Source organism: Bombus impatiens, unplaced genomic scaffold, assembly GCF_000188095.3.
Source record: "Bombus impatiens unplaced genomic scaffold, BIMP_2.2 scf_0248, whole genome shotgun sequence".
NCBI lineage: Eukaryota > Metazoa > Arthropoda > Insecta > Hymenoptera > Apidae > Bombus > Bombus impatiens.
In genome coordinates, this window is record NT_176667.1 from 319001 (window position 1) to 330940 (window position 11940).

At 43.5% G+C, this 11940-nt stretch overlaps 1 protein-coding gene across 3 annotated transcripts in view; it reads right to left on the bottom strand.

The window, feature by feature from the left end:
• Nucleotides 1-11940, bottom strand: part of LOC100749404 (POU domain, class 2, transcription factor 2-like) — a 124460-nt gene that overhangs the window by 23665 nt on the left and 88855 nt on the right. For all 3 annotated transcript variants that reach the window (XM_033320134.1, XM_012384273.3, XM_012384271.3), the window contains one exon: nt 4538-4594. In XM_033320134.1, coding sequence (XP_033176025.1) covers nt 4538-4594 — 57 coding nt within the window. The remainder of the gene's footprint in view (nt 1-4537; nt 4595-11940) is intronic.

Consider the following 11940-nt stretch of genomic DNA (forward strand, 5'->3'; position numbering starts at 1 on the left):
ATGGAAGGTTCTTGCGGGAGGGTCGGGAAGCCGTTTCGGCATTCAATAGCGGTTTTCCACGGTCGCCGCGGTCCTCGGCGGCCGATTTGAATAACAAAATCACCAGGAAGACGTATTATCGTCCTCGCGGCCGTGCGACCGGACCACTCGCCACTATGTCGTGCGAGTCTATATCGTTGCGACTCGTTTGCATTCCAAGCGAAACCGATCTTCCCCGTTCCGCCGACCGATCACCATTTCCATCCTCGTCGATCCCGCCGCGATACTGAATCTATCCATTCCGCGGAATCGACGCATTGAAAAACACGCATGTTGCTCCAATTCTGGGAATAGAGTCGCTTGCTCGATACCATTTGCATGCTGGTTCTTAGGAATCTCGAAGGAACACGGTAGGTTGAGTTAGGTTAGGATTTAACGTCAAGTTAAACGATGTCACATGTGCGACAGTCGTCGACTCTTCGTGACTCAATTGCCATCTCGTTTCAACAGAGGATTTTTATGTTTGAAGAATATTTTTGATATAAAGTTGAAAACATGTCGTTCTATTAGCAATACTTTCCCACGGCTTAAGAAAGATTCGATCCTGAAAAGGCTAAGACCAAGCGACGATCACAATTTGATCGAAGTCTACGAACGACGAGATCGGTATTTCATAACGTAGAATATGACGATTTTATGGAAATAGGATTCATGAATTCAATATGACGTAGAATAGGGGTAGGTTGAACGACACCGATCCAGGGAATGTATAGTTTCAGATCAGGCTGTTACTCCGCTCGTAATTGAATAAACCAACCGGACAAACACCCGCGGAGGTGTATGCCGGGAGAAACAATAGCGATATCGAAGCAACCGGATAACGATCGACAGGTGGTAGAGAATCAGCCCATAAATTACGCCTTGACCTGGGGACTAGAGCGAAAGAACTTTCAGATAATCATCTATTATAGTACCAACACTCGTTCCAGCCTTTTGGATCGTTTCTCAAGGTCCAAGTCTAACAGGAGCATAGAGTGACGATTTTTTTCAATAATCTCGACGTAACGTAGTTTCCTTGATTAAAACCACGATGAGAGAACGAAGAAAAGACAGGAGTGGCAGTCGAAGGGGGAAAAAAGACAAAGAACGGAGAAAATATCGTCGAGAGTTTACATTACAAAGTATGATGAGGGACTTGGCCGTTCTCCGTTCGAAAGATCTCCATGAAGCCCGCGTTAAAAGAATCTCTGGTCTGACCATATCGGTCGAACAGGTGTGCCTGTACGACGCAGGAATAAACGATTAGCGATTCGATTAGCATCCGTGGATCATATCGATCGCAGCTACTTGCATTCCGAATGATACCTCCAGTTTCTTTCTTAGGCCGATTTCGCAATTTCGATCTGCGTGTAGTCGTCCACGATTAGAGAGATCTTCCACTGTTGCGCAGCTTGATCCCGACCGAGTTAATTATCGACGATTCGTTACCGAGGACACGAGAACACGTTAATTAACGTACCCGTGCTGCGTCACGCCTGCACGACGCAAAAAGCTTCGCGGTTGAAAATTAAGAAGCACGTCACGTGGCCTTCTACCCGTCTAACTTCATCGTCCCATGCCGCTGCTATAAATCGCGTTTTCCATAGATAGAGATCGAGAAAATTCTCGTACATCTTTTCTTCTCGATTCACCCCTTTGGTGGTCCCACGAAGATCTTTATCAGAGTCTTCAAGACGAAGAGATCACCAACCAAGAGATCACGGTAGAAGGAAATCAAACAAAAGACGAACGAACGATGGAGCGAACGAGAGCGAAGGGTGGATGGAAGTGTATAGACAGGTTTAAGGAGAAGAGAAGGAAGAAAAATGGAGCGAGCGGCGGTGGTGGCGCTAGGCGATCGGAAGTGTGTCAAATTACAGAGGTCCGTGATATTAATGACTCCTAATGACATGCCCCCTCTAACCGTGGTTCCCTTCTCCCACCTTGCTACTCGAATCCCCTCTTCGACGCCCGATTTCCTCCTACTGGCTCCCCTCGAGCCACCAAGGTTTGCCGAGGCCGCTCTTCGTGGTCGAAACCGATTCACGGAATCGACATTAAAGATACAATTGCTAATTGAAGGAGGCTAATAGCAATAAGACAAACAATCGGGGCTAAATGCTATAAAGTAAAACACAGGTTGCCAATGGTGTCCCTCGTCGTTCCTTCTCTCGTTTCACGACCGCTAGCTTCGCCATCGTTCTCGTTCTTTTTCGATTTTCGTCTTCTTCCGCTAGACAAATACAGGGGACGAATTGTGCCGAACTCGCGGCCCTCTTCGCAGGATCTTCGAAATCTTCTTTCGCTCGTAACGACCGGTTCAGCGTTTCCGAGAGTCCGGGACAACCGGGTTGATTTTTTGCGTCTCTTCCAAAGCTTTGTTAACATCCGCAGTTCTTGATGCTTATTTTTCGGTGGGGACTGACGAGCGCTTTCGACGAGATGCGAAGTGTTCCGAGGAACTGAACGAAGTTGCCCGATCTGTATATTACTATTTTTCTTCTTTAGTTTTACAAACTACAGGGGCGCGTTGGCGAGACCAGCAGGAACTAACTCGATTTTTACACCAATGAAATTTTGCAAAATTAAAGTATACGTTTTTCTGATTTCAAGAACTGTCTACGAGAGAAATAACTAAATTAAGCTACCATCTGCTGACTGAATTCACTTAGACGAACGCGGACTCCTATTATGTATAACATTTGCATATTTTTAACAATTTCAAGATAATTGAAAGACTTTGAAATCTTCTCAAGTCATTCTGACGGGTATGTTTGTTTCAGGTCAAGATTCGTCTCGGTTCGAATAAGATACCGTCATCGTCGATGTCTGAGCTTCTTTGACATCCCAAAGACAGACCGATCGTAATGTACATCGAAAGGGGCGCGAAACGTGCCGCTGATCCGGCTCGTTAAAGATCCGGCTCTGTTATTACCGGCTACGTTCTCTGAAGGCGCGATCCTCGACGTGTTATACTTCGCGACACGTGACAGCCCCGACGAGCTGCGTTTTCCAGGCGAACACCGACGGTCAGCAGAAATGCACACGCAGAAACAGGGGGATGCCTCTCACGCGAGCCTAAATTATCCGCTGGAATCCTCGATTCCCTTTCCGCTGTCGCGTGAGAAGAAACGCCGCCGCTTCAAACATCCATCGCCTTTCGACGAGGCGATAAAACTTTTGAAAAACGTTCTTTCAATCGGTTGTCGAATTTTTACCGAAAAAATCTCGCCAAGCTTTAGGGTTTCGACGACGTCTTCGTTCGTTTTAGGGAGAATTCTACCCTTTTTACGAGCCGGACCAAGAATCCTTGGACCGAAGAACGAGCCGAGGTTGTCGGATAATGCTCCAAGTTAAAAGGCCACGAAAGAATTCTTCCAGGCAAATGACAAAACCACTGTGCTGCCTCTGGTAGGCGGTGAACGAGGGAGTGTAATTGGTTTTACGACATATTTTACGTGGAAAAGGATTAGCCTTAGGATGCAGCGTCGACAACGTTCTATTTCTATAAATGAGAGTGACGATGGAATTTTTGGACGTTGCGTGATTCTTCCGCGAAAGGCAACCGATTTTGAATTTTACGAAAGGAGCTTTCAAGATGCGATAAGGCACTACAAATTCAGATAGTACGATAGATCGATCATTTAATTTTCTGCCAATTTCTGGTAAAATACAAATTGGGTTATTTCGAATTCGACTTACTTTAACTCGCGATTCAAAAGTTTGGATGCGATAACACTCTTCTCTTTAGTTAAGGTATTTTCTTCATTTGAGAATATTTCGATCGATAAGTCGAACTAGAATTACATGTATTTAACAAACCCTACTTCGGAATTTGCTAACAGATAAAATGTAAAATATGTATATCGTATGATACACAATCGGCCATATGACACGAAGCGGAACGACGAAGAAGATACGAGACACGGGACGATGATGAATCCTTTTCGAACGACTGGTTTCGCGATTGGGCCCGATCCCGTTCCACGGTCGGTCGATTAATAAAATGTCCGTGTCCGCGGCGACGCTGGCGGCGGCTCGTGTTCCATTTCTTTGTCGTCTCTGAAAATTTCTCAATCAGCGGTGTCCCCGGTTTCCTTTCCAGAGGCGGATTTTCTGTGAGTACACGGGCGCATCGGCCCGCAAGGGGCGCACAATGTAAAAGCCTGATCGTTGCAATTAAACGATGTTGCCCCGGCCCGATCGGTCGTGCCGGGCAAAAAGCTGGCTAAGAAATAACGACGCGGATTTATAATGCCGATACTTGAGCCTTTCGCTCAGACTCCGCCGTGTCGTATTATTCGTTTGTGAAATTTATGTTCCTGCCATCGGCGAAGGTTAAACCCTTCGGTACGTTAATCGTATCGCGATTGGACGACGGGGAGAGGGGGAGAGGACGAAGGTGGTTCGTACGGAAGAGAGAACGCTGGACAGAGGAACAGAGAGGAAGAGAGAAGGAGAGAGGAAGAAGAGGTTAAGGCGGACGACAGACGGACGATGAAACTCTGTGCAAACTCACCTTGTATGGATTCCGGCGAGGTTGGCTCCTTATCGATTCGGCCGAGCGCATCGCTGGCTGCAACAAAAAGTGCAACGGGGCCTCGTTAGTGACGTCGCGTTATAAAGCCGCCGGGGAAACTTTGCCTTTTTCTCGTAAAAATGATAGATGCGATTCCAAAAAGAATTTCCGCGAGTAGGGAGCGTTAGCTGATGCCCTGTCCCGACCGGCGATATCTGCCCATAAAGATCCACGCGACAATTAACAAACGATGCGTCCTGCCGATTTCTTGTGAATCAAAAGTCCCAGCCTGGGACTGGACGTTACTTACTCGTTTGAAATTTTTATCGCTGTTGCTAATTGCGAGTAGCGTCTCGATTTTTACATTTAACTCGACCTTGATGTTTATCCGACGAATATCGTTTATCCGAAAGCTTCGTACAGATTAGACGATAACTTGAAATCATTTTACTAGCGCGAATTTGCCGACATCAAGTCGTTTAAATGCCAATAGCTTTACACATCGGAACAAGGCTTCATTGTTATTCATAGTTTGTTTGAGGAATTCAGTTACCCAAATTTTATTCAAAACTTAGCTGCATGTCTTGCCAAACGTCATCTGGTTCACGAGACTCGAAGAACGTCAGTTCGTTAATCAGCCACTGGATCTCACCAGAATTTCTTCGAATCTTCTTGACGCACGAGTTCGTCTTCTCTAACCCCTATAATTTCGACATAGATCCGCTCAGTACCCCCACATCGGGGCTGATTAAATCGGGGAGCGCGTAAATACGATCCCAGACATAGCATCGGGAATGGAGCTGTTATCAATCAGTCGAATTATGCTAAAACACGGCCAATCATGGCAACACATGGTCAGACGACTGTCCCCTCTAGCTATACCTAGAAATAGGGCGAACCATCGATCGATATTCAAATAATCTATTCTAAGTCGTATATAGAGGATCAGTGGAAAGAAGATGGTGGTAATTCGCAGTGTAGATGACCGCTATAGATCACGAGGGAGGCAAGGATAGTTCCGGAGAGGCCTTGGCCGGCCACCTACTACCCCCCAGAGACTCGCAACTCACCCCCGAAAACGACTGTATTCAGATAATCCCACCTTTCCTCTGCTACCGTTTCGTTCCTCAACACACGCGACATTTCAATACGGCGACGCCCGCCGGATAACCCAGCGCAAATACGGTCGGATCTACGCGACCCACGGCTTCGAAAATAACGCAGGCTCTAACGATGACATATCGAAGCAATAGGGTGAAGAGTATCCTGCTGATTTTTGTGTTTCTTGAATTTCTTCGGGATACCGAAGTATCTTGATATGAAACATCATCGAATTCTGCGACGATTCGTGAATATAACAGCTTACACTCTTTGAAGTTTAAGACATTTAGAATTTCGATAGAACGTTCGGAAATCGGTATATGCTAGAAAAAGTTTCGGCATATTCCCTTATTTTCCAATATAAAGCAGTCTTTTGTCGTAAAAAAATGTTGTTTAAATATTTGTAGTCGCACGAAAGTACTAACGAATGATACGAAAATTAATATGCTTCTACATGATCAATTAATGTAACGTATAGATACTGTTGCGAATACAATGGTGTGTTAATACTTGTTGTAGTCATTGTGATTGTTAATAAAACCATGTAGCTATTAACACAGGTTACTGTTGAAGTGATTCTCACTTTTAGGAAAACTCTACATCTTCTCTAGTGTTTAGTTTTCTTAGTTCTCGAAGCCAATATTGTTTAGCTCTAAATCAACTCGAAGGGTCTTACGGCCTTTTCTAGGAACAAGTCTTGCGCAGAAGGTGTAGTGGGGCATAGACAGGTCAGTCTTCCTAATTATGAAAACACCCATAAGTCCATGGCTTCGGAGCTCAATTGTAAAGTGACGCTGCCAGCGTGCGAATCTGGACTAGTATAGATTGTGCTTGTACTTACTTAAATATATTTCTATTATACATTCATCCACGCATTTCCTCTCTCTATTCCGAGATAAACCTTGACGGGTTATGTGCCCAGAGCTGTGAATTATGTAGTAGAAACGCGAAGTGAGTAAAGTGGCAAAGTATTGTGCAAAGTAAAGTGAGTAAGAGTGTTGTGTGAAAAAAAATAAAACAAAAATGGAATCAGCGAGTGTGAAGATCGAGAAGCTGCGTGGCAAAGAAAACTGGGGCAAGAACAGTGGCGCTTTGTTATGCGTATACTTTTGGAGGAAGATGACGACATGACCAACGTGTGTGAAAGAAATCTGCGTCATCCAGGCGAAAGTACGGAGAAAGAAACTGCCCGTAAAAGGTTTTTAAAGGCAGATGAGACTGCGAGAAAATTGATTGTCGCCGCAGTAGAATGGAAACCGCTAGATCTATTTTTAAGATTTACTTTTAAGTTGCATAACAGCACATGAAATGTGGAAGAAGCTGAATACAGTGCGTGATAAGTGCGTGATAAGTGCGTGATAAGTGCGTGATAAGTATAGTCCAGAAATAGTTCTTCGATTTTAAGTGGGAAGAATTTGAAAGTGCTGCTCGCAACTTGTCAAAGTTGGAAGATGCAAGTTCTTGGGAGTGAAATTGGCGAGAAAATGCTGATTACACGTATTTTAACAACATTGCCAAAGAAGTTTGACCAGTTTCACAGTGGTGGATGATGAGAAGAAGACCTTACAAAGGTTCATTATCAGGCTAATAATGGAAAAGTTCAGATGGAAAAACGATGACGATCAGCAAGCGTTGGTGGCACTGGTAATAAAAGACAATAACGACAAAAGAGAACAGCAAAAGCAGATAAGCAGAAGCGAATACGGGAAGCAAGGACCAAGCTGCTTTAAATATGAAGAGGTTGGCCATCTAAAGAAAGATTGCTTTAGATGCTTTATATGCAAAAAAAAGGCCACACCAGTAAGAATTGCTTTAGAAACAATCAAAAAGATGACAGCAGAGACAATTGGCAGTCCAAAAATCAAAATCAAATTCGCAGGTAAGTTGGTCTGCTAGGAAGCACTTTAACGACACAAACGGTAAGAGACAATATTTGACTCATCGACTCAGGACCATCGGAAGACATAACGGAACGACAAGAATGGTTCAGTATCTTCGAAAAATTCTACAAAACAGTAAAAATACAGGTCGGCGATGGTACTTTTATGGATGCGTGCGGCAAAGGAAATATCCAGGTAGAAACCGTCATAAAAATTATTAGTAGGTAGAATGCACGATATTTTATACGTACCAGGTATGAAAAGAAATTTATTTTCCGTTAAATTTGTCGCGAAGGGGAAGAATATTTCAGCATTTTAAAGAAAGTGAAAGAATGGATATTTTTACAGAACCGGAAAGTAATCGCTAAAGGTTTCGACATCGGTAAGTTGTATAAGATCGATATGCGAGTTATTATACCGTCAGTTTATAATCTTGGTAATAAAACGGAGTCAAACGCGGACTCACTGTAGTTATGGAACGAGTAGCTTAGTCACCAAAACATCAAACACGTTAGCAAATTTTTTAAGAATTTGAATATAAAAGTTGTGGATGACAGTAACTTTTTCTGCGAAGGTTGCGTGTACGGGAACCATCATGGGTCGAGTTTTCACGAGAAAGTTAAGCGCGCAATTAAACCCCGCGAAATAATTTATACAGATATACGTGGACCTATGGAAGTAGAGTCATTAGGCGAGAAACTTTATACTTCTTCTTCTTACATATAATATATAAACGTAGGAAACTTACGACACAAGTCAGAAATAATTGAAAAACTAAAATCCTTTTGCCTAGAATTTGAAAATCAATTCAATCGTAAAACCAAAGAAATTCACATACCCATAGGCCCGTGGCTTCGACGTCTATTTCAAAGTAACGCTGCCAGCGCGCGGATTTGGACTAGCATACATTGTACTTATATTTGTACTTATACTTAAATATATTTCTATTCTACATTCATCCCCTTATTTTCTCTCTCCGAGAGAAACCTCAACAGTTACGAAAGGCAGGCCGAAGATTATCCTGTTGATTTTTATTGGCGGATATAATAATACGTACCCCTTGAAGTTTAATAGAGTTTCGATAGAATAAATGTGTTTCTCTGGGATTTTCTGAAGCAGGTAAAACGTAGATTAGTACAAAAGGAGACATAATCACAGCGAGTATAATCGCTAGAATAAGTTACAAAGAACTGAAACAATCGTGAGTGACCGGATTGAAAAAGGAAACGGGAATGCGAGCGCCTCGGTCTAACGATCATCGGCGCGCAAGTCTGGAAAACGAACAATGCGAGGTCCTTGATGCGCGCATTTTCATTATTAAACGAAGGACTGCCACTGGAAACTGGCACACGCTTACATTAAATATGAACGACGACCTCGTTCGCGTGTCCATCGACTTTTTCCAACGGCGCGTTAGTCACAAAGAGCGCGACGAGTGCCCCCAGGCGATGTCCCTTGCCAATTCGAAAGGAAAAGGTTAATCAAATTGATCAGCGATCGCTATGATCCATAAATATCAACGTGACGATCGATACTTTTAGTTACAGTGACCATGCAAATCGAACGATCTCGTGTTGGATTAGAATATTTCTCGATACGATTAATCAACGTCAGAAACCTTTGAAACGTTTAAAAGGGAACGAACTTCGATAAATTCGAGGGCATTCGTGAGAAGTCTCCCGGGCGTTATAAAGCTGTTACCTTTGCACATGCACCTATACAGTATTCACAGATCCGATCGTCGAATTGGGTTCTAAACACGTTCATCTTACCACCATCTTTTCGTAGGTCGTTTACGACTGCGTAAACACACGTCTGACCATTTACAAGAACTATATACTATACTCTTTAAAATAATACGAGAAGAAAAATTATTTAGACTTGAAAATTAACCTGTAACCGGCGAATATCGCAATATTTCGGTCCGTTGTCATGAACCATTTTACACAAATCGATATCATTAAAAATATATATTCTTAAATATTTAATAAAATAGTAAAGTCAAAATTTAGTAAGAAAAGTTTGCGAATAATACGATTTCCGTGTTCATTTCCTTATTTATACTAAAATCACAATCTTCCACCCCTCGTAGTCATGAATTTTTTATCGAAAATTTCGAGCATTCACCGAGCTCGACATTTGCTCATCCAGATATCCGTATTCACCACAAACGGATAACAGTCAAGCCGGTCATTTATTAATTCGAGAGGATCGCCTTATGACAGGCTTGGAATCGCGTGTCTGCGGCTGCAACCCCTTCTCCCTTAGTATTCATAAAGGTCAGTCGTGCGCGAGGCTCTCGCGGAGTGCCACCTCTCGTGCACGTACATATTCCCATTCACTCGAGTTACGTGGACGAGACACCTGTACAGCTAGCCGACAGCTAGCCGCGGACAGGTGAACTCGACGGACTTCCACCGGCTGTCGAAGAACGCTCGCGGCCAGAAGCACTATCGAAACAACGCGATTACTGCGGCTCGATTGTGTCCAGTCAACGGCCGCCGCGAAATAATGTAACGGCAGAATCGATTGTAGGATATACGCGGTGGATTGATCCCCGATGGGGTTGATTGGGGTCGAACAGCACATTTCGATGACTGTATTCATGTTCGATTGATGGGTAAGATAATAATCGAAGGCTTTATTCGCTTTGGATATATTAATCAAGGAAAATGATATTAAATATGTAACTATTACTTTGGCGTCTTGAAGCAATGTACGATGGATGTTAATGATATTGTTGTAATTTTATCCTCAAGTCACGGATGCTGCTGCGTCTTATCGTCAGTAATTTTTAATTATATTAAATCTTATGAAAGTAGCTTGTAAGTACAGATTTGATATTTTTATTGAGGTAGACCTTTAAAATGGAATACCATGAGAATTAATTTAATTAATTTATATATCGTATCAAGTAAGGATTTAGCAAAGTGTTTTAATAAAATTAAAAAGACCTCGTTATAATACGATGCAATATTATTGCCTTAAATAGCGTTTCAACTTGAATATAAACATTACACAAAATATTTCAATGAATATAGAATATAGGAGTGCGAAAGGAATCTTGAGATATTAATCATTACAACAACCATCTTAATTTCCACGTAAAATGTTTTCGGACAAAACCAATCAAGTATCCTTCAATAAGGGTCTATCGATGAAAACCGGCGTGTTTCGATGACTCTATCGACTTGAATCCACGCGGTCTTCCGGCGTGTCCGCGTTTTTACGTCCAAGGAAAACGAGATTTTAATATTTAAACCACGCCACGATACAATAAGTGTAATAAGCATAGAGTCGACCGTTGGCCGGCGCACAAGAGACGGTTGAAATATTAATGCTGACATTTCGTTGCTTTGCGGTAGTTTAACCACACCCCCCACACTTACGCCGCCGTGCGGACGGTGGCTTTCAAGGCTGCGGTTTCCGGGGAACGATATTGCACTCGACCATTCCCGTCGCGATATATTCTAATCGCACTGAATTCACAGCGAACACGCGTTTTCCCGGTTTCTTCGCGTTATATGTTGCTTTTTTTTCTTCTCACGCCTGGGTCACGCCAAATATCCTCCTTCCGCTCGTCGTTCTCTCATCGAAGGAGCACCATGAATACCAGATGCGGGATCTGGATACGTCTAGTTTGCGTGGTGCCGGCCCTCTCATCAATTTTTAAGAACCATCTTGTAATACGTATGCACCGAGACGTTGGATATGGAAACCACGTTCCCAGCGTGAATACAGCAGGGAGAATCGTGCCGCCGTAACGGGCCTGAATAGCGATGAGAAATCGCTGCTGGATCGTTCAAAGCTAGTCGAACAGATTTGATCGTGTCTCTTTTTGGTGACCAAGCGACAGCCGATTGTTCGGCGAACAATCCTCCTCGACAAAATTGATCTAACGAGCAAACATTGGGACGCTATTCTTCGTTAATCCCATTGGCGATTTCCGAACTTGGAGAGTTCCAACAGTGCGGTATTAAGATAATGCATGGAAATAAAAATTTAGGAAGGTCCTGGCTCCATTTGCTGCAGAATCCCCCGTTCGTCAAGATAACCGGGCGAACGAGCGTCCCCGTTACCGCGAGAAAAATCCTAATCCGCGGCAACCGGAAAGTTCGAGAAAAAGAGGGAGAAGCAGCCAGACGAGACGAAAGAAAGGGTAGAAGGAAAGAGAAAAGCGCAGAGTAAAAGAGGGAAAGGGAACGAAAGAGAGACAGATAGGGGAAGAAATGCGCGTTGGAAACAGCGTTCTTGTACGTGAGCCGAGACTTTTTCCAATTACAAACGGCGCCATTCGCGAGCCGGCTGGCGGCGATTATTTTTAAAACAAGAATATTCCCTTCCGCCCCAGGACATAATGAGGAGGAGGAGGAGAAGGAGGGAAAGCACTGTTGGAGGGCGCGATAATGGCGGCCGTTATGA